This window comes from Bos taurus, chromosome 25 (assembly GCF_002263795.3).
Source record: "Bos taurus isolate L1 Dominette 01449 registration number 42190680 breed Hereford chromosome 25, ARS-UCD2.0, whole genome shotgun sequence".
NCBI classification, from domain to species: Eukaryota; Metazoa; Chordata; class Mammalia; order Artiodactyla; family Bovidae; genus Bos; species Bos taurus.
In genome coordinates, this window is record NC_037352.1 from 26,251,866 (window position 1) to 26,271,920 (window position 20,055).

The following is a 20,055-nucleotide window of genomic DNA, read 5'->3' on the forward strand; positions in this document are numbered from 1 at the left end:
TCTCAGCAGAGACAACACTTCCCCTGGGAAGTGAACTTGAATTTTCTGACCGTCCCCCATCACCACATCAGTCTCACTGCACTGGAGTTTGTCTGTGTATTTGTCTATTTCCCCTACAAGCCTGTGAAGCTAGAGATCATCGATCTTGGTCACAGCCATAGCACCACAATATAGAGTAGGTATTCAATAAATATTTATTGGCTTAATGGATGGATGAAAAGCCTTTCCACCTCTAGACATACCAGGGCTCAGCACTGTCTGCATGCCCCCTACAACCAGCCAGAGCTCCAGCCTCATCCTCACCTTCCTGCAACAAGGCTTTCTGGAGGAAGCAGGTGTGGGCTTCTCGCCCAGCTTGCCCCTCCTCTCACTGCAGACCTAGGTCTGCCTTTCCTCAAACTCACCAGCTCTGATCATGGATAGCATCTCCCTTAGTCCTGCCTCCTTTCTTATCCTGGAGAAACCCAAAGGAAGCCTTATGGCTGCTTTTATTTTAAAAAGATATTATTTCAGGGTTTCCCTGGTGGCTCAGTAGTAAATAATTTGCCTGCCAATGAAGGAGACACAGGTTTGATCCCCAATCTGGGAAGATCCCACATGCCGTGGAGCCACTATGCCCGTGCACCACGACTATTGAGCCTGTGCTCTAGAGCCCAGGAGCCACAGCCACTGAGCCCACACCTCAGCTACTGAAACGCAGGTGCCCTAGAGCCTGTGTTCCACAGCAAGAGAAGCCTGCGCACCACAACTAGAGAGTAGCCTCTGCTCCTTGAAACTAGAGAAAAGTCCAAGCAGCTGTGAAGACCCGGCACAACCAAAATAAATAAATAAAATTATTTTTTAAAAGATGCTATTTTAGTGTATTCTTTTGAGTAGGTAACATACGCACATGGTACAAAATAAACATTTCCTATTCCTGCCCTCACCTGCCTCATGACAGCCTCCTCAGAGGTCACCATAGCTACCATTTTCCTGTGCAGCCTTCCATAAATTTATGCACAAATAAACAAACATATATAAGTTCTCTCTCTTTTTTTACTCAACGGCAGTATTCCATTCATGCTCCTCTGTAGCTTACTTTTTTCAGTTACCATGAGATTGTGATGATGATTCTGTATAAGTACATAAAGAGCCTGCTTGTCATGGCTGCATGCTATTTCATTGTGTGGAACTGTGACATGACTGATTGAATCAGGTGGACATTTAAGCTGCTTCCAATCTTTTGCCATGACAGATAGGGTGCAGTTAATAATCTTGAACTTCTATTATTTTGCTCATGGGCCAAATCCTAAAAGCGGAATTACTGGATCAAATCTAACAGTGGTTACAGAGATGGTACCCATTTATCCACAGCCTCATCAACATTGTGTGTTAACGTTTGCTTTGATGGTTACCATGTGATCAATGACAAGTGGTATCTCAGTGTAGTTTGGTTTAACATTTCCTTTACTTAAAAAAAAAAATGGGGTAGGGACTTCCCTGGAAGTCCAGTGGTAAGGCTCCATGGTCCCACTGCAGAGGACATGAGTTTGGTTCGGCAACTAAGATCCTGCATGCCACACAGCACAGCCAAAAAAAAAGGGGGGGAGGGCGTAAAAAATCCATATATGAATAGTTATACTGGGTTGGCCAAAAAGTTCATTAGAGTTTTTCCTTAAAATGTTACAGAAAAATACGAACTTTATGGCCAACTCAATATCTTAGCCATTTTCAAGCACCAGATTCAGCAATACTAAGTATATTCACATTGATACACAACCTAAAATCACAATAGTTAATGATGACAACCTAGTGCCAGGCCCACCTTGGGACAGCCTCTCTCCCTCAGTGGTGGTGAAGACAGAAATGTAAACAGGCATGACATACCAGCATCACCGGAGCTGAGGCTGTAAGAGCTCAGGAAGCTGGGGGCTGAGCTGGGGGTGTGGGGGATGTGTCTTAGGAAGAGGGGGTCCAAGGTGCCCTCTGAAAAAAGGAAAGATCTTCCAGGCTGAGGAACTTGGGTGAACAAAGTTCTGCCTGACTGAGACCCAAGTATGTTCTAGGAATTGCAAGTAATGTTCCTGAAAGCCAGCAAGATGAGTAAGGGGGATGAGATGGGAGAAGTCACAGTCTCAGGCCTTGAAGGTCACTGTGAGGACTTTGTCATTGGGGGCTGGCAAGTTTGGGACGGAAGAGAGCCAAGATCAAAGACTGGAGTTAGACTGACAGGTAGGTGCTGGGCTCAGGTGAGAGAAGGAGAGGAGAAGGAAGGCCTGCAGGGATCTGGGGCATTTAGAACGAAGCCCTGTGCCCCTTTGCACTTGAGGGTCAGACTGCAAGTGGGAAGGTGAGAGAAAGTGGATTCCCAAAGGAAATGCCAGCCCTAAGAAGCGGACATGGATCCTCGGGAGCTGGGTTGGGTCCAAGGAAAGAAGCCTGACCAGTCAAAGGATAGAAGCGTGAGGTGAGCCATAGCCTCGGGCCTCAAACTGTGAGGTTTCTCAGCCGGCGGCCGGGACGCGAGATCGCAAACCAGTGACCGCAGGCGGATCAGATCCCCTTCCCCAGCCCGCTCCTGGGTCATTGCGGTTCTCTAAGCCCCGCCCCACAGGCCCCGCCCCTACGGATATTGATAGGGGAGGCTAGACACCCTGCCCCCTCCTCTGCAGGGGAGGGGCGTGAGGACTGGAGTGGTGCGGGTGGGGGGGCACTGGTAGGATGATCCGGCGTCGCCATGGCAACTAGGCCGGTGGTCTGCCCTGGGCTCGGGTCTCCAGGGAGGAGTTGGGGAACACCGGGCTGTTCTCGCTGAGGGTTCCTGGTGGCGCAGGTTGTCCGTGTGTTTGCAAGCGTGTGTCTGCGAAGTTCTCCGGGGTAAGTGTGCCAGCGCGTGTCTGGGTTTGTGCATGACTGTGAGCGTGCGCACGTGGGCACAGGCGTGTGCGCGGGAGTGTCCGTGCAAGATGCGTGTGCCAGCCTGCCCGTGAGTGTGTGTGCACCCGGGTGCGTTCCTTAAGTGTGCCCGGGCGGGCGCCGGCGGGAGAGTCCCGCCCCCTCCCCAGCCTCCGGCCGCCCCTCCCCGCCCCCCGCCGCCCGCGCTGGCTGCCTCCTAGCTTCCACCTCGCTCACCCCCTCCTCCCCGCACTTTCTCCGGCTCTCCCTCCCGCTCGGCTCAGACTGCCGGACTCGGCGCTCTTCTCGCCGGCCGCCCTGGGAATCGCCGGCCGCCACCGCCCAGCCCGCACCCGCTGGCCCCCCAGTGCTTGGGCACCTGTTGGAGGCGCACAGATAGGTGCTGGGGGCTGGGCTGCCGGGGACGAGAGGGTGAGGGTGAGCGTGTGTGTGTCAGCCTGTGTGTGCCTCCGGGGGGTATTCGGCTCTCCGGAGGCTGCAATTCCTGGCTCCGCTGGAGATCCGATCTCAGGAGGAAGCATCTGAGGTGGGGGTCCCCACCTTGGGCCGCAGGGGATGGGGGACCAACCAGCAGGCAGACCCTGAGGTTGAATGAAGGGACTGTGGGAAGTGAGAACCTAAAGGGCGGGTGACACCCAGACCAGACCAGCGCCTGGTGCAGAAGGATGGCCAGAGCCTCAGAGAGGGAGAGGAGGGGGCCTACGGGGGCCGCTTGAGGGGTCGGCAGGGCCCAGAGCAGACAGAAGCCCAGAATGAGGGGCAGGAGCTGGGACAAGGACAGGGGACAGTCTAGAGGTAGGTGGGCAAGGCTGTGCTGGAGCCAGCACCTCTCTTCAGGGAGTGGCTGCCAGCCTGGCCCCTGGGGGAGCACAGCTCAGGGTCTGGAGGTCCCAGGCCTCCTTGCTGCCCCTCGGCTGGCACAGGCTGCCCTCTCCCTCAGTGCCCAGGAAGAGAGGCCAGTGAGGGCCCTCAGACCCCGGTGGTTGCTGCCTGGCCCTCAGCCAGCAGATGGGAGGTTTGAGGACTCAGCCAGCCCAGGGCTCACGCTCTCTCCCTCCCCAAGCTAGGGGTGCTTCATGAGGGGCCGCAGGGGCGACCGCATGGCCATCAACATCCAGGAGCACATGGCCATCAACGTGTGCCCGGGGCCCATCCGGCCCATCCGCCAGATCTCCGACTACTTCCCCCGCCGGGGACCCGGCCTCGAAGGGGGTGGCGGGGGCTTCGGAGAGGCCCCTGCTCATCTGGCCCCCCTGGCCCTGGCCCCCCCGGCGGCCCTCCTTGGGGCCACCACGCCCGAGGAGGGAGCCGAGGTGGACAGCTACGACTCGGATGATACCAGTGAGTCTGGGGGCTTGAAGGGCCCAGGGCACTCCTGGGGGCCTCCAGGCTGGTGGGAAGGGCCTGGGCTCTGCTGGGGGTGGGGAGGCGGCGGGCACTGCTGCCACAGCTGCAGTCGGAGTGGAGATTACAGCTTCAGCGAGGCTCAATATTCAATATTTCTGCTGAGACACTCAACCACCCACACAGCCCCAGTTGCAGCCCAGCCAGGGACCCAGACGCGCACAGGCTCGCGGGCTGACAGCCACAGACATGCACACACCTTCACAGCTGGTGCACAGACCGGGGCTGCCCGCCCGTCTCACACACACCTTGTCTTTGCGCACTCACTCAGGTGAGCTCTCCCCTCTCTTCCTCCAGCCGCCCTGGGCACGCTGGAGTTTGACCTTCTCTACGACCAGGCTTCCTGCACTCTGCACTGTAGTATCCTCAGGGCTAAGGTGGGTGCTTCCTGCCTCCCCCTGCTGGCCTCCTATCCTGAGAGGGGCGGGTTTCCATTCTCCCTTCCCTCGTGTCCGACTCTTTGCACCCCATGGACTCTAAAGTCTATGGAATTCTCCAGGTCAGAGTACTGGAGTAGCCTTTCCCTTCTCCACTCCCTTCCCTTCCCCAGGCCTAATTCCTGCTCCTCCCCTCCAGCCCCTAAGTGTCCACGCTGTAGAGAGACAGAGAGGGAGAGGGTAGGTGGGTTGGCAGGCCTGGAGCTCACAGCCGTCTCCCCTCTCATCCTCCCCAGGGCCTCAAGCCCATGGATTTCAATGGCCTGGCTGACCCCTATGTCAAGCTGCACCTGCTGCCTGGAGCCTGCAAGGTACTGGCTGGCCTCTCCCCTCCCCTAGTCCCCCAGCTTGTGGGTTCCCAACCTTCTCCAGCCTCTGTGAGTCTGGAGGACACGTACTGTGAATCCTTCATCCCCTCACCTAAGGCCAATAAACTAAAAACTAAGACTCAGAGGAACACGCTGAATCCCGTGTGGAACGAGGACCTGACGTATAGCGGGATCACGGTTGATGACATCACGCACAAGGTGCTCAGGTGAGGGGTCCATCCTCCTCGGTCCCGAGCATTCCAGCTCAGCACCTCCTTGGGGACAGCTGTCATTGGAACCTTCTTTGGTTGGTTGACCCACCTCCCCTTAAGCCCTCAGATGCTCCAGAACCATCAGTGATTCCCCACCCCCTTCAGAAACAGGCCAAAATGTTTCCCTGACTTTCCTGCCACCCCCCTCCCCCAAATATCTCCTACTGCTCCTCCGTGGACTGCCCTCTTGTGAGGGTTCTTCACTCCTGACCTTTGTCTGCTGTGCCTCTTCCTGCCTCCTCTCTCTGCTGGCCTGAACCCCACTCATCATCCAAGGCTCTGCCTCCTCTTGCAGTCTTTCCCTGGACACTGGGATGCCTTCTCAGTGTCCTGACTCAAGTCAGACCTATGCAGCCCGTTGTTGCCAGTGTCTCCCTCGTCTCTAAGGAGTGAGGTCTCAAGGGACAGGAATGGGAATGAGGTTCAGGGAGGTTAAGTGCTCAAGGTCATGCTGTGGCTATGTGGCAGAGCTGGGAACTGAACATTCCTACAGGATAGAGCTGCTCAAAAGCATCACAGCTGAAGACAGGGCAGGGGGCTGCAGAGGGGGATGGATGGAAGTAAAAGCAGTATATTTTTGTTAAGTTATTTGGTTCTGTCAGGTCTCAGGGGAACTTAGTTGCAGCATGTGGGATCCAGTTCCCTGACCAGGGATGGAACCCAGGCCCCCTGAGTTGGGAGCATGGAGTCTTAGCCACCGGACCACCAGAGAAGTCCCAAAGCAGTATCTTTTAATTCCTGGGCTCATGAGTATCTTTAGGCTGGCTCCTGCTCCACAGAATAAAGGACAAGGGCTCTGCGGGGGAGGGGTGGGCTCCTGGTCCAACTGCGCAAGGCTCCTCCAGGCCCTTCTGGCTCTGACGTCCTGGTCTCGTGACCCATATTCACCAGTGCACACCATGTGCACGTTCAGTTGGATCCTGTCCCCAGGCCCTGAATGGAGGCAGTTATGTGTGTGTAGGGCGGAGGGGGCAATGTTCCCAAGATTTGTGAGGGTTTCCTCAGCAAGCTGAGCAGGTCCTGATGGGCAGGGGCAGCCTGAGCAGCTGGAAAGCAAGGGGCTGAGGCACAGGCAAATCAAAGCACTCTCCTCAAGCTCCAGGGCTGGTGCTGGAGACAGCTGTTTTACAAGTGAGGGGTTTGGTGACTCAGACAATAAAGGATCTGCCTGTAATGCAGGAGACCCAGGTTCAACCCTTGGGTTGGCAAGATCCCCCAGAGGAGGAAATGGCAACCCACTCCAGTATTCTTGCCTGGGAAATCCTATGGACAGAGGAACCTGGAGGGCTACAGTCCATGGGGTCGCAGAGTAGGACACAACTGAACAACAGTATTGAGGGCAGAGCTGGGACCAGTCTCGGGTGCTCAGAATTCAGTTGGGGACCTTTCCCACCTCAGAGTGGGGCTCAGGTACCCCAGGGGGCCTTGACCCTGCAGTTCCCCACCAGGATCTCTGTCTGTGATGAAGACAAGCTGAGCCACAACGAGTTCATCGGGGAGATCCGAGTACCCCTCCGCCGCCTCAAGCCTTCACAGAAGAAGCATTTTAACATCTGCCTTGAGCGCCAGGTTCCGGTCTGTGTGGGGCAGTGGGGTACCACGGCAAGGGGGCTCAGGGGAGACCAGGTTTCCAGAACTTTCTCTCCGCCCCCTCAGCTGGCTTCACCCTCTTCCATGTCTGCGGCACTGAGGGGCATCTCCTGTTACCTGAAGGAGGTGAGCCACCCGCGGGGGACTTGTGGTGGGAGGTGATGGGGGTGCCACTGACCCCCGTGTCTGCCCACAGCTGGAGCAGGCGGAGCAGGGGCCGGGGCTGCTGGAAGAGCGTGGGCGCATCCTGCTGAGCCTCAGCTACAGCTCTCGGCGCCGTGGGCTGCTGGTGGGCATCTTGCGCTGCGCCCACCTGGCTGCCATGGACGTCAACGGCTACTCCGACCCCTATGTCAAGACGTGAGCTCCTGCCCTGTCCTGAGGCCTGTCCTCCCCTCCCCAGGGACCTGCCCCCAGCCCCATCCTCCTCTGGGGTCTGGCCTGTCCCTGACCTACCTGCCCCCCACCCCCCCCACTCCCATTCCCCCCGCTCCTTGGCAGGTACCTGAGGCCAGATGTGGATAAGAAATCCAAGCATAAAACACGCGTAAAGAAGAAGACTCTCAACCCGGAATTTAATGAGGTGAATGGGACCGAGACCAGAAATTGAGGGGGGAGCTGGGGCTGGGGACAGCGCCTCATGGAAGGTGTGACCTGCCCTGTCTCAGGAGTTCTTCTATGATATGGAGCTCTCCACTCTGGCCACCAAGACTCTGGAAGTCACAGTCTGGGACTATGACATCGGCAAATCCAACGACTTCATCGGTAAGGAAGGAGCCTGCCGGGTGGTGCCCGATGGAGGGCAGCCTAGCAGCCAGCCAGGCCCTGATCTTGCCTGCCTCTGCTGCTCCCCAGGTGGCGTGTCCCTGGGGCCAGGCGCCCGGGGAGAGGCCCGGAAGCACTGGAGCGACTGTCTGCAGCAGCCGGACGCGGCCCTGGAGCGCTGGCACACTCTGACCAGCCAGCTGCCCCCCGCGGCTGGGGCTCTGCCCTCAGCCTGAGCGGCCCCCTTGGGGCCAGGTCCAGTACCCAACCTTCGCACGAGTGTATTGCACGTTTACACGGGGTGGATGCCCCACCCCGCACTACCTGTCTTATTTCGTGAGAGTCTCCGTGACCGTGGGTCTGTCTTCTTGTGAGGGACTGTGGAGATCTATATTCACATATGCAAACTTCCTTCTGCCTGACTCGCTACAACCTGCAAATATGCAAACCACCCATCCTGAGCACACCTGCGGGAGGGTCCAACAGAGCCCCGGCCCGGCTGCTGCTTCTCTCTCCTGCCTCTCCAGGCTGCCCGTTCCCCTCCCCTACAGGAGGAGGTCGGATTAGGTGGGGTTTGGAGGAGAACGTTTCCAAAAAAAGAAAAGGACAAAAAACAAAGAGCCACTTCTTTAATACACAATCTTCATTTAAAAAACCACACACATACACATACACACACACACACACACAATACCTAGCCCTGTACAGCTGCCCTTTTAAGCGGGGGGCCACCGCAGGATCTCTGCCTCTCTGAGAGGTGACAGACGGCCCTGGCCACTCCTTTAAATAACTGTCCTCTGGATCGGGGTAGGATGTGAGGGCAGGACCCCTGCCCTCCCTGGAGAGGGCCCACCTTCTGGGGGACATTCGTGCATGTTTACGCCTTTTCTGATTGTGTCCGTGGCCGCAGCATGGCAACTGGGCATCAATAAACTTCTCTGCGGAAGCTGGGGGCTTGTGTGTGCTGGCTCCAAGGGGGCTGGGCAGGGGGTTGGGCAGAGGGGCTCACTCCGGGATGTCGATCACCAGGTCATCGTCCCCGTCCAGGGCATCATCCCCGCTACCCGCGTCGCTGAACATCTGCCGAGGGACGGCACTCAGGATCGTAGGGGGGGGCATCTTGGGTGGGGGTAGGGGGGCCAAGGCTGCCCCCACCCCAGCCCCAGAGCCCCGGCCTGGGAAGGTCAGCGGCCCTCCCACAGGGCAGTCGGGGGGTCCCACCGCCATCTGCAGCAGGGGGAGAAACACAGGGAGGGCTTATCAGGGAGGCACTGGGAGTTCCAGGGGGCTGGCACTGCCCCTTAAGACAGTTCTAAGGGCCAGGGAAGGGGGCAAAGGCTCATTCAAGGGGCAGTGGACACACCAGGTCAGCCAAGGCTGGAGTCAGGGAACCTGCCCCACCTCAGCCCCTTCAGAGCCTCAAATCAGCAAGTGCCTGGGGGTGAGGGGTGGTGATGGAGGTGGTGATGAGGGTGGTGGTGGAGGGGTCTCACAGGAAACCAGGAAGGAAAGGCTGGGCCTGGCCCTGGCCAGTAAGGCACCGTGGCTGCCCCTGTAGTAGCAGTAAGAGCCAGACAGGAGCCTGTCTGCCCACCTCTGGGCACCTGAGTTATTGCTGGCCTCCTCTCCCTCCTCCTCTTGAGGGGCTCACTGGTGCGGTGCAGGGTGTCCAAGGTCTTCACCCCCCCGCCATTTGAGGCTTCTACCTCTTATGTCTGGGACGGGCCCCTCTTTGGGATCCCCGCAGCCACTGGCCTGGGCCAGGCCCTCCTCTCAGCTCACCTGGGCTATGGGACCAGCCTCCTAACTGGAATCCCTGCCTTCAGCCTCTCCCAGATCCAGCTCGTCCTCCGCACTGCAGCCAGAGTGAGCTCTCTAAAACACAGACCTGAGTGTGTCACTCCTCTACTTGAGGGCCTCGGGGGACAGGCAGCACCTGAGAACAGGCTGGTCCCTCCACCTGGAGTGCCTTTTTCTATGGGTCAGAAGTCCGGCTTTGTGCTGAGGCTGGGAAGCGGCCTCTGTCCAGCTCAACCCTCCAGCTGCCCCCCTGCCCCAGGTCCTTCTGAATCCTCCCCAGAGCTCTGGGGGCCTCATGCTTTCATGCTTTGCCCGTGGGCACAAACTGAACACCTACTATGTGTGAGGTGACTTCCACTAATGACCTCTGGCCATTCAGACCACCCTGGAATGGAGGAGAGGTCATCAGCCAGAGGAAACGGAGGCTTGGAGTGGAGGTCTGAAGGCACAGGCCTCCCAGGTTCCCACCGGGCAGTGTCCAGTCTGGCCCCAGGGTGGGGACGGGGCAGTGGTCTTCACGGTGGCACTTCTGATTGCTTTAACTCATTCGGGCCCCAGGGGCCTACTCTCTGCTTCTCAAGGCATCCCTCCCACTCACTGCTGTTCCTGGGGTGGCATGGAAGGCCAGAGGGGATCTGTACCTCAGGGGACAGGAGTCTGCCAGGACCAGTGCCCTTGCACGCAGTATCAGGCACCCATGTGCACACACGGGACTGAGAAAGCCAGCGGCATGGCTGGCCCCTCCTCTGGCCACAGCCTCTCGAGTTCCTACCTAAGTCCCCTCTGCTTGGATTCACCCCATGGCCTCCTCAGCGTGACCCACAGCACCAAATGTTTATCTGTGGCCTGCCAGGGGCCAGGCACTGGGCTAAGTGTCTTCTCTCTGTTGACTCATTTTATCCTCACAGGGACCCCACTGAACAGAGAAGCAAGCAGAGGTTCCCAGAGTCAAACAATCCACCAAAGTCACACAGCGCATGCGTGGATGAGGCCCAGGCTCCTGACTGACCTGCTTCAGTCTTCACAGCATTCCCTCTCCTCCTCAGATCTGCCCCTCCTGTCTCCTCACACCACACATCCAGAAACTTCACTCTCCTTGCAGAATATCCAGCTGTCTACGACCCACGCCCCCATCTTCTTTCTGATGTTCTTCCCTCTCACCACTCAAGCTTCAGCCCAAACAACACTTTCACCAGGCCCCTGCCTCCTTTTCACCATTGCCTCAGCCTGAATACCCAAATCTCGTTCACCCTGGACTCAGATGTTACCTGTTCTTTGAGGCCTTCCCTGATATACCCTCTCCCCCATGCAGTGATCCATCTGGGCCCCTCTGCCCTGCATGTCTAGAACGTAGCTTCCTGACACACCTCTGCTTCAGGACCCAGAACCTCAGAGCCTCGAACTGCCAAGCCCACACCACGCCTCCACCCTCTGCTCCAGGTTTCAACGGCTTGAGCCCTCTCCACCAGCCCACCCCACACGCCAGAAGCAAAAACCCTGCTGAGGAGAGTGAAACGGAAGCTGGGCACTCATTTTCCAGGCTCAAAGGCCAAGGTCATACAGAAGTAAGTGGCAGGGCTGGGCTTCAAACTCCAGAACCCACACTCCTAACTACCACAGGCATGGCTCCCATTTCACTTCTGGCTCCAGAGCCTCAAATCTACAGTCTACCCAATGGAGAGCCATCAGACCAGTCCCTATATCACTTTGGCTCAGAGCTGGAAGGGCCCTGTGCCTTCCATGTCCTCATCTCTCCTGGCACTCAGGGTGCCAGCCTCTTCTCTCCATCTACCTCCCTGCCCATGACTTCCAAATACGCACCCCATGTGGCCCAGGCTCACACTACCCAGTTGTCCCGTCCGCATTTCCAGACAGCATCTCAACATATCCAAAGCCAAACTCACCTTCCCTCCCAAACCTGCTCCTCCCACAATCCTCCCTGACTCAGCAGGGCCACTCCACTTCTTCAGCTGCTCAGGCCAAACCGCCTGGAGTCACGTCCTTGCCCCTCAGATACTGCTCTGACTTGCATTCTGGTCACTCTTTCTCACTTTCCTCTGACCACACTGGCTTGCTTCCTAAATGAAACACCTCCCAGACAGCCAAAGGGCTGCTGCTCATTCCCTTTTAAATTTCTGACCACCCAACTGTAAGATGGATTCTTTACCTGAATCCATTTTTCTACACTGTTATCTAATTATCTTGCTTATTTTCCACCTATCCCTTCAAGAAAGTGGGCTCTGAGAAGGCAAGGATTTTTGTTGTGTTCACTACTGTATCTGCAGCACCTAGAATAGTGCTTGGTACACAGGAGGCGCTCCACATTCTTGCTGATTACATGTGGCCTATCACTCCCTTCATACACACACAATCTGAGACCTAGAGGGTCAAGGTCACATGGTTTTTAAGGGGTGCAGCCTTGACTTCATTCTAGATTCCACAACTCCATCCCTCCTCGGTGGCACCCTGGGATCACAGAATACCTGTAAAAAGGAGCTTGGCCCCCAGCAGTCTTTACTCTGCATCCCCCGAGGCTGGGCTTGACCGGACTGGTATTGCAGGAGCCAGGACTTTTGGGACCCACCCCTCAGCACCCAGCCCTGGGCTGGGCCCCTGGGAGCAGTCCCACATGAGTCCTTCATAGTTCTAGGCCAGGCCCCCAGCCTAGAGCCATCTTGAGCCTCCCTCAGATGGCTGTCCTGCCGTTCTGGCCCCTCCCTAGCGTCCCCCAAACAGGGTACCTTGAGTTTCCGGGGCAGGCGGGGCCGTTTCTCCCGCTTGGGCCTCAGGGGGCTGGGCTCGGGCAGCTGCAGGGCCAGGTAGTCAGAAGGGAATGGGGGGTAGGTGGGGGAAGCCAGCTGCAGGCAGGAGTGAGGGGATGGAGATGGGAAATGGAGTGGATGGGGTGGGGGTGGAGGGAAGAAATGCAAACAGGAGGAAGAATGGAAAAACAAGAGATGGTGATGAGTATGGCTCCTGAGAACAGACAGGAGGGGACAGCAGCAGGACTGTGTCCTGGAGTCTGCTCTCCTCAGTCACGCCTGTCCCCCATTCCTACACCAGAGAGGAGCGGGCAGCCCCAACTCACACCCCTCCGAGGGACGCCTGCTGGCCAGCCCCAGACAGATGTCCTTGGTGCTGGGCTGGCTTCACCCTGAGGCCCAGCCCCTCTGCCCAAATGATGCCCACCTTTTCCCAGGCATCGGACCATCTCCCACCCTTGACCCCAACTCACCGAGCTCAGGTATGGGGAGGGGGCCCTTGAGGCCTGAAGGGGAAACCCTGTTGAAGGAGGCAAGGAGAGGCTGGAGGGGGAGGGAGCACCCCCCAGCGGAGGGCTTCTTTTCCTGGAGAAAGGACAGGAGAGCGGGTCAGAGGCAGAGAGGTGGCCTGTAGCCTCCCCACTTCCCACCTCCTAAAGAATGATGACTTGTCTCACCTCTTAGGGGCAGGTGTGTCTGACAACTTGGGTGTCCCCTCTGTCTCACTGTTGTCTGAAGATGCAGTGGCGTCAGAGTCTGTCGAGGGGAAGGGCTGGTCAGTAGGGAAGTTGGGGGGGTTCCCTATCTACCCCAGAGAGGTGTAATCTCAACTCTACAGAAGGGCTCTGGGAACCTGAAGGGCACACAGGTGTTATTGTGGAGAGGCCCGCAGCTTCCCCAGCTTCTTAAAATGCCCTTTACACCCTAATTCCTGGCTGGGCACCTCCATGCTAACCCATTGTCAAGTATTTCCTATGTGCCAGGTTCTGAACAGGTGCTTGACATCTGCTGCCTCTCATTGTCTTCAGAAGTATTCCAGGAGGAAGAGGAGAGTGTCACCTCTGCTTTCCAGATGCAGTCCCTGAGGCTTGGAAATGAAGGTGTGGGGCTGGAGCTTGTACCCAGGTCTCCGGCTCCTGACCATTTTATGCTCTTATTTGCTTCTGAGCTGTCTAGCACTTACCTCTACTCCACTCCCCACATCCAGGCTCCTGGTAACGTGCACCTTAAATATTACCTTCACCTACTGCTCCCCATTCCAACTGACACCAGGCCAGGCCACCACCATGTCAAAGCCACCTGCTCAGGACTCTCACCACTCCTGCCAGTCTGTCCTCCCCAACCCCAGCATGACCCAAAATGTAAAACTGATCACATCCTTACTGAGCTCTGCCAGCATTTGAAATGCTTCTTATTATGGCCTCAACTTACCTTTCTGGTCTCCCAACCACACTGTATTCACATCACACCAACCTGTTTTCTCAAAGCTGAAAGTCATTCCCCAGGTTGGGTCTCTATCAAGAAGGCCCATGGTTCACTTAACAAGTAACTACTTACAGGTGAAATATACTATTCCCACTTGCTCTGCTCAGATATCCTTTAAGCAGCAGATTAAATGCCACCTCTCTGAGAAGTCTCCCAGAATCCCTCAGGCCCAGCTGATGGCTGATTCTTCCGTAACTCTCTATTCTCAATAGTCAGGGCCCTCCTTGCTGTGCCAGGCAGTGTCATGTGTGGGTGTCTCCCTCACCACACTGTGGGCTTCTCTGAGGTATAAAGGTGGCTTATATCTCTGGCTCTTGCTTCTCAGATATATCCCACTCTGACCATGAACATGCTGGGTTCCCTCATGCTGCCTATCCTGAAGTCTCCCTCGACAGGATGTTAACTGAGAAGTCTCCCTCAACAGGATGTTAACTGAAAGACCTCCAGGAAGGAACAGGAAGGCAATGAGAAACTAGAATAAAAGCGGAATGTTTTGCCACGAGGTACATGGGCTGGCCCGATTCTACTTCTCTGACCTCATCTACTGTTCTCCTAAAATATGTAAATGAATGGGTGCTGCATGTTTGAGCAAGGTATTATTTACAAAAACAAGCAACCTGGCTGGCTGTTTGCGGATCCCTGCTCTAGACACCATGGAAACGTGACTGCACGTGACTTGGCTAATGACAAAAAACAGGGCCACAAAGGCCAACCTTAGGGCTTTTTCAAACGGTGGGTATCATACCTAATAGTGGATCACAAACTTAACACTTTTGAGGAAAAAAAAAAAAATCAGTCTAAAAAGTATCAGAACTGTATATGGGCATCTTACTGTTGTTTTATTCAATTGTCTCATAAGGAAGTATGTAAGGGTCCATCATGATGTAAAATACATTACTAATTGTCAAGAGTGCTCAAAAAGTTTGAGAATACTGCTTTTTAGGCTTCAGCTCTTCAAACAATCTGGTACAGTCTTACCTCAGAGAATTTGCATTTGTGACTCCCTCTGCTAGGAAATCTCTCACTCATCTTCACAAGATAGGTTTCTTCCTATCTAGGTCCCAGCACAAACATTACTTCCTGAAAAGACTCTCTCTTGAAATGTTTCCTGCCATCTGCTTTTGTATGCTCTATAAACTAAGCATGGCTTTTATATTTTTAACTTGTTGGTTAGGGAAAAAGACAAATCCAAAGAAAAATATCTCATGATGTGAAAATTTTATGAAATTCAAATTTCAGTGCTTATAAAGTTTTATTGAAACATAGCCGTGTTCACTTATTTATACAACACCTATAGCTGTTTCGGAACTACCACCGCAAAGCTGAGTAGGTGCAATAAAAATGGTATGTTCTGCAAAGCCTAAAATACTTATTACTTGTTCCTTCACAGAAAAAGCTTATCAACCCCCGCTCTATTCCAATGACTACCACTTAACCCTGATTTTATTCCCTTCCAATCTAAAATTCTAATATATTTCTTTGCTTATTTATTCCTGGCAACTAGAATACAAACTCCAAGAAGTTTCGTCTCTCTTGGTTACCACTGCATCCCGTGTGCAAAGCTCAGTGTCTGAAACACAGTAGATACTCAGTAATACTTCAGTGAAAGAAGAGCAGAGGAAGAGGACCAGCAACTAGGCTGCCCTGGCCTCCAAGGCCTAAAGGGAGGGCCCAGGAAACTTGCTGGAGTGCCAGGAGCATGTCCTCCACCAATTTTTCATGACCTTGCTCACCAGAAGAGTCTTCATCCACGTTCTCGTACTGCAGAAGTCGGTCTAGGAGGAAACTGAGGGAAGAGACCAGGAGAACAAGAGTGGTTATTCCCATCTCTGCAGTGTCCTCCGGGCCCTCGCCTCATCTAGCCGGCCTCATGCATTTGTGGCCCACTCCAGGATGGGGTCCGAACGCAGAGCCACAGGAGCCACATCACCCTCTGGCTTCCCTCCTTCCCCCAACGTGTCTCACCTCTTGTCCCGGGACACTTTCAGCAATTTCCTCTGCGCCTTCCTCAGTTCCTCCTGGAAGCACTCGTGTTCCTGTACCACGGGCAAGATGCTCGCTGAGCCAACCACAGTAGTAAATTGGGCCTGGAAGCCGACCACAACTCACCCTGCTCCCTTTACACACAGGTAAACTGAAGACCTACCGGCGCCAGGCCTCAACCCCCCCCCACCTTCCCACCCCGGCACTCACGTAGATAAGGAATTTGAGTTTTCGCTTCAGATTCCGGTATTTCTTCTTGTAGTCCACTTCACCGTCTGCCGGTCCGTTCATGACCGGCTCCGGGAGAAGCGCCTCAGCTGTAGTCCGGAGTCCCGCTACGCCGAGCCGGTTCAGCCTGGCCTCTCCCGCCTCAACTTCCGGGGACTCCGCAGGGCTGGGTCCGCTGGCACTACAACTCCCGGCGTGCTCCGCGCTCAGGGATCTTAACTACACGACCTGCTCTCCGGAGCAAAACCAAGAAAGGAACGTTGCTTCCAGGCGAAAGATGGCGCCGAATCGAAGCGTGATGTCACAAAGATGGAGGACGCTGGAGGGCGCCCTTAACTGATTCGAAATGTGCTTAGCGATTTGAAGTCACAAGAAGACATTCCCCCCTGAGATTCCTAGTCTTCAGGCGAGGACGCCCTTTTTCGTCTGTCTTTCAAAGTCACAGAGGCCTAGTTGTTGCCCGCGACCACGAACGGAGGGAGCGTCGCGGTTTGATTACGTTACTCAAAGGTGTAGCCGGCTCCGAATAGGTTTCTAACGAGAACTTTAAAAAGCGATTCCTTCTAAGAAAAGGAAGGGGCCACGAGACCCTCCAACTGCCCGGCAAAAACAAGTTTTGTCTGGCAAATTCAGCCCAAGCGGCGCGCTACCGGCCCGCAACGGTGTCCTGCCTCACGGCGTCACGGCACTGGGCGTGCGCAACCTCCTGTCAAACGCTTGGACGGAGGCCGGGAAGAAAAAAGGCGGGAGCCGCCAATATCAGGTGGAGCAAAATGGCGCGGGAGAATGAGATGCAGGAGTTCACCCGTAGCTTCTTCCAAGGCCACCCGGACCTCAGGTGCACCGGAGGTTGGAGTTGGGGTTGGAAAGGGCAGGGGCGGGACAAGGACTCCGTCTTGACACGTGTTTCCGCAGCACGCTTACGCACTCCATCGTGCGGCGGCGATTCTTGGCTCACGCGGGCCGCGACCACCTGGAACCTGAGGAGAAGCAGGCACTGAAGCGGCTGGTGGAGGAGGAGCTGCTGAAGATGCAGGTGTGGGCGTGACCCTGGGCCGCCGCGGGCGGGGGTAGTGGCCAAGGAGGAGGGGCCTAAGAGGGGTGCGGCAGAACCTTCCTTGGCGTACGTTTGGCTCTCTTGACCACACACAGGTGGATGAAGCGAGTGCGAAGCAAGAGAGGCTCCACGTTGGCAAAAAGGCGAAAAGGTCTCCTGCTCCTTGCCGTGACCCAGAGAGAAAAAGGTTCCGTTTCAATTCAGAGTCAGGTTAGTGCCTTCTGAATAGTTGGTTCATTCAAAAAGTATTTATTGGACATGTTACGTTTCCCGCGTAGCTCAGTCAGTAAAGAATCTGCCTGCAGTGCTGGAGACCTGGGTTCAATTCCTGGGTCGGGAAGAACCCTTGGAGAAGGAAATGGCAACCCTCTCCAGTATTCTTGCTTGGAAAATCCCATGAACAGAGGAGCCTAGCAGGCTACAGTCCATATGTCCCAAGAGTCGGACACGACTTGGTGCTATCTTTTTTACGTCCCAAGAACTTAGATAAGGGCGCGTGGCCCAGGAGTCAAGAACCAGAAACACGGTAAACCGAGAGCTTTTTCCTACTGCCCTTCCTTCCATCCATCAAAGCAGGATTCGAGGCAACCTGTCCCAAGTGGAGGGGGAAGGGACAGAAAGAACCCGTCCCAACCTTCTCTTTTCTCCACTTTTCAGAGCCCAGCTCTGCAGCCTCCAGTCCAGACCGCCTCAACCCCTCAGCAAAGAATGGGATGGCAGCAGATGTCACTCCAGCCGAGGATGAGAGTCCAAATCAAGCCTCAAAGAAAGCAACTGAGAGCAGTGATGATGAACAGCAGAGGGACCTGACTGCAAAGATCAGATTAGAGAAGGAGGTGGTGAAGGAGAGCAGTGAGGAGGAGGAGGAGGGCTCTGCCAGAAAGAGAAAGGTCTGGAAAGAAGAAAGCAGTGAGGAGGAGGAGGAGGAGGGAAAGGAGTCCAAGGGCAGGACTAGGAAGAAGCCTGGGACAAAGACCAAGCAGGCACCAGGCAAGGCCTCAGGCAGTAGGAAGCAGGCTAAGGAGGAGAGTGAGGACAGTGAGGAGGACCCTGCCCAGGGGCGGGGAAAGAAAGGCGCTAAGAGCCACCAGGGAAGTGCAAAGGAGAGTGAGGAGGAGGAGGAGACAGTAACCAAGAATAAAGAGAACAGAGAGGAAGAAGAGGATTGGAAACCCACAGACCAGAGCAGTGGAGGGAAAAGGTCAGTTCGGGAGGAGAGGAGCTGTAAGCAGAAAAGCAGGGCAGCACGACTGCTGGGAGAGCGGGGGGACAGAGAGGAACAGAAGGAAAAAGCCGCAGCAAGCAGTGGCGATAGCAGTGAGGAAGATGAAGTGCCCCTAGTACAGAGGAAGCGCAAAGACAGGACCCAGGGGAAGGATGGGAAAAGGCAGAGTGGAAGCAGCGAGGAGGATGGAGAAGACAGCCCGAGGAAAGTGAAGCCAACTACTGGCAAGACAGCCAAAGAGGGCAGTATCAGTGGTGAGGCAAGTGACTCGGAGAAGGAAGTGAGTGATAGCGAGGCAGAGGGGAGCCCCAAGAAGGAGAGGAAGAACCGGTCTTCCAAGAAGAGCTCCAAGAAAGGCAGGACACGAAGTCCCTCCTCCTCTTCCATAGATGGCAGTCCAGAACATAAAGGCAGGAAGGTAAGGGTTGAAGATGGGTGGGAGGCCACCCTCAGGGAAGAGGCAGACCCTGACTCCAGCCCAGAAGGCTTGGCCTTCAGCTGCTGTCTTCCATTGCCAGGCTGGCTCTGGTCGCTCTGGTGAGGACCACCCCGCTGTGAGGAGGCTCAAGCGCTACATCCGGGCCTGTGGCGCCCATCGAAACTACAAGAAGCTGCTGGGTTCCTGCCGCTCACGCAAGGAACGCCTGAGTGTTCTCCGGGCAGAGCTGGAAGCCCTGGGCATGAAGGGTGAGGCTGGCTGTGCCCTGGGGGCTGCAGAGAGGGGACTTGGCTGCCGGGGAGGGAGGATCATGAGCTGCTTCTGCTCCAGGTAACCCTTCCTTAGAGAAGTGTCGGGCCCTGAAAGAGCAGCGCGAAGAGGCAGCCGAGGTGGCTTCTTTGGACATTACCAACATCATCAGCAGTTCAGGTGAGGGGCTTCCTTCTACTCCCCAGGATCAGGTGGGACGCAGACTTTGTCCAGCAACTCCTCTGCTGCTTTCTCCTGCCCTGTAGGCCGGCCACGCAGACGCACAGCCTGGAACCCTTCAGGAGAAACAGCCCCACCAGGGGAGCTATACCGCAGGATCCTCGACTCAGACGAAGAGCGGCCCCACCCCCCGCCCCCAGACTGGTCACATCTGCGGGGCATCATCAGCAGCGATGGCGAGAGCAACTGAGCTCCCCCAACCCTAGGAGGGACTTTCCTCTGGTAGAAAGCATATACAGCATTCCTCTCACCACAGCCCCCAGCTCTGCCTACGGAGCAGAAGCAGCTTTCTTCAGAGGACCCGCAGCCCCCACGGACACAACCTGTTGGGATTCTACTTCTCAGTCTCACATTCTCAATTTAAGGTGTTTACAGGGATTTAAAGACTCAATAAAGGAGTGTTTGAATCACCTTGTCAAAACTGGTCCCCACTCTTAACCCCTGTCCAGGAAGCTGAGGAGCAGCCAACTGTCCCCTGGTCTGATTCCCTTTCTCTGATTTTCCAAAAATCCCAGCCTCCAGACCCTACCATCCAGTCTTGACTCGAGGAGTGTGACTGCTTCCTCCAGCCTGATCAGTGGGCCCCTCTGACCACCCTGCTTTTTAGCTGTCTGATAACCTAACGCCTTGCTGGGAGGAGGATCTGAATAACTGGCCTTAAGAAGAATGTGAAACAAGAATGAAAGGACTGGGGAACAGCTGTTGTTTATGTCTTTCTTCTCCCTCCTGGAAACAGCCACTTAGTTCATGGGCTGACTTTCAGTCTTTAAAGGGGTGGGTACAAGATCTAAACCTGACCAATTGGAACACCCGAGGCCTCTGGCTTCAGATCAAACCAATGGAGTCACTTCAGGACTGCTGGAATTCTTACTGTTGAGGTTGTTAGTAAGCTGTAAGCCTGGAGCTGCCAGGGGCT

General features: G+C 55.6%; 3 protein-coding genes across 14 annotated transcripts; 2 read left to right on the forward strand and 1 right to left on the reverse strand.

The window, feature by feature from the left end:
* The first annotated feature begins 2,625 nt into the window (after nucleotides 1–2,625).
* Nucleotides 2,626–8,622, forward strand: DOC2A (double C2 domain alpha). 8 transcript variants are annotated; one of them, XM_024984932.2, is made up of 11 exons: nucleotides 3,084–3,274; nucleotides 3,959–4,236; nucleotides 4,597–4,676; nucleotides 4,973–5,047; nucleotides 5,162–5,271; nucleotides 6,765–6,891; nucleotides 6,973–7,032; nucleotides 7,103–7,266; nucleotides 7,408–7,489; nucleotides 7,575–7,671; nucleotides 7,762–8,622. In XM_024984932.2, the coding sequence occupies exons 2-11, from the start codon at nucleotides 3,972–3,974 to the stop codon at nucleotides 7,905–7,907; spliced, it is 1,206 nt and encodes a 401-aa protein (XP_024840700.1). In that variant the 5' UTR covers nucleotides 3,084–3,274; nucleotides 3,959–3,971; the 3' UTR covers nucleotides 7,908–8,622. The 8 variants fall into 8 exon arrangements, with proteins under 8 accessions (XP_059737323.1, XP_059737325.1, XP_059737322.1 ...); XM_024984935.2 differs by having other exon boundaries at nucleotides 3,963–4,236; NM_001083709.1 differs by having other exon boundaries at nucleotides 3,142–3,306; nucleotides 7,762–8,617.
* INO80E (INO80 complex subunit E) lies at nucleotides 8,287–16,188 on the reverse strand. Of its 4 annotated transcripts, XM_024985026.2 has the most exons (8): nucleotides 15,912–16,089; nucleotides 15,684–15,754; nucleotides 15,452–15,504; nucleotides 12,911–12,989; nucleotides 12,707–12,818; nucleotides 12,213–12,329; nucleotides 9,454–9,546; nucleotides 8,813–8,898 (listed from the first exon to the last, which is right to left on the reverse strand). In XM_024985026.2, exons 1-7 carry the CDS (start codon nucleotides 15,990–15,992, stop codon nucleotides 9,475–9,477), a joined length of 585 nt encoding a protein of 194 aa, XP_024840794.1. In that variant the 5' UTR covers nucleotides 15,993–16,089; the 3' UTR covers nucleotides 8,813–8,898; nucleotides 9,454–9,474.
* On the forward strand, nucleotides 16,053–19,653 carry HIRIP3 (HIRA interacting protein 3). Of its 2 annotated transcripts, NM_001192296.1 has the most exons (8): nucleotides 16,053–16,767; nucleotides 16,845–16,965; nucleotides 17,082–17,196; nucleotides 17,644–17,822; nucleotides 17,907–18,629; nucleotides 18,730–18,898; nucleotides 18,981–19,079; nucleotides 19,166–19,653. In NM_001192296.1, the coding sequence occupies exons 1-8, from the start codon at nucleotides 16,703–16,705 to the stop codon at nucleotides 19,327–19,329; spliced, it is 1,635 nt and encodes a 544-aa protein (NP_001179225.1). In that variant the 5' UTR covers nucleotides 16,053–16,702; the 3' UTR covers nucleotides 19,330–19,653. The 2 variants fall into 2 exon arrangements, with proteins under 2 accessions (NP_001179225.1, XP_005225001.1); XM_005224944.5 differs by having other exon boundaries at nucleotides 16,675–16,767; nucleotides 17,644–18,629; nucleotides 19,166–19,549.
* The last annotated feature ends 402 nt before the right edge of the window (nucleotides 19,654–20,055 follow it).

Coding starts and splice junctions, on each gene's coding strand:
- HIRIP3 (XM_005224944.5), top strand. CDS start 16,703: ATGGCGCGGGAGAATGAGATGCAGGAGTTCACCCGTAGCTTCTTCCAA. Junction 18,630..18,729: donor CAGAACATAAAGGCAGGAAG/GTAAGGGTTGAA, acceptor TTCCATTGCCAG/GCTGGCTCTGGTCGCTCTGG. Junction 19,080..19,165: donor CAACATCATCAGCAGTTCAG/GTGAGGGGCTTC, acceptor CCTGCCCTGTAG/GCCGGCCACGCAGACGCACA.
- INO80E (XM_024985025.2), bottom strand. CDS start 15,992: ATGAACGGACCGGCAGACGGTGAAGTGGACTACAAGAAGAAATACCGG. Junction 15,505..15,683: donor AAAGTGTCCCGGGACAAGAG/GTGAGACACGTT, acceptor CTCTTCCCTCAG/TTTCCTCCTAGACCGACTTC. Junction 12,819..12,910: donor GACACACCTGCCCCTAAGAG/GTGAGACAAGTC, acceptor TCCTTTCTCCAG/GAAAAGAAGCCCTCCGCTGG.
- DOC2A (XM_059881340.1), top strand. CDS start 3,972: ATGAGGGGCCGCAGGGGCGACCGCATGGCCATCAACATCCAGGAGCAC. Junction 7,033..7,102: donor TCTCCTGTTACCTGAAGGAG/GTGAGCCACCCG, acceptor GTCTGCCCACAG/CTGGAGCAGGCGGAGCAGGG. Junction 7,267..7,407: donor TCCGACCCCTATGTCAAGAC/GTGAGCTCCTGC, acceptor GCTCCTTGGCAG/GTACCTGAGGCCAGATGTGG.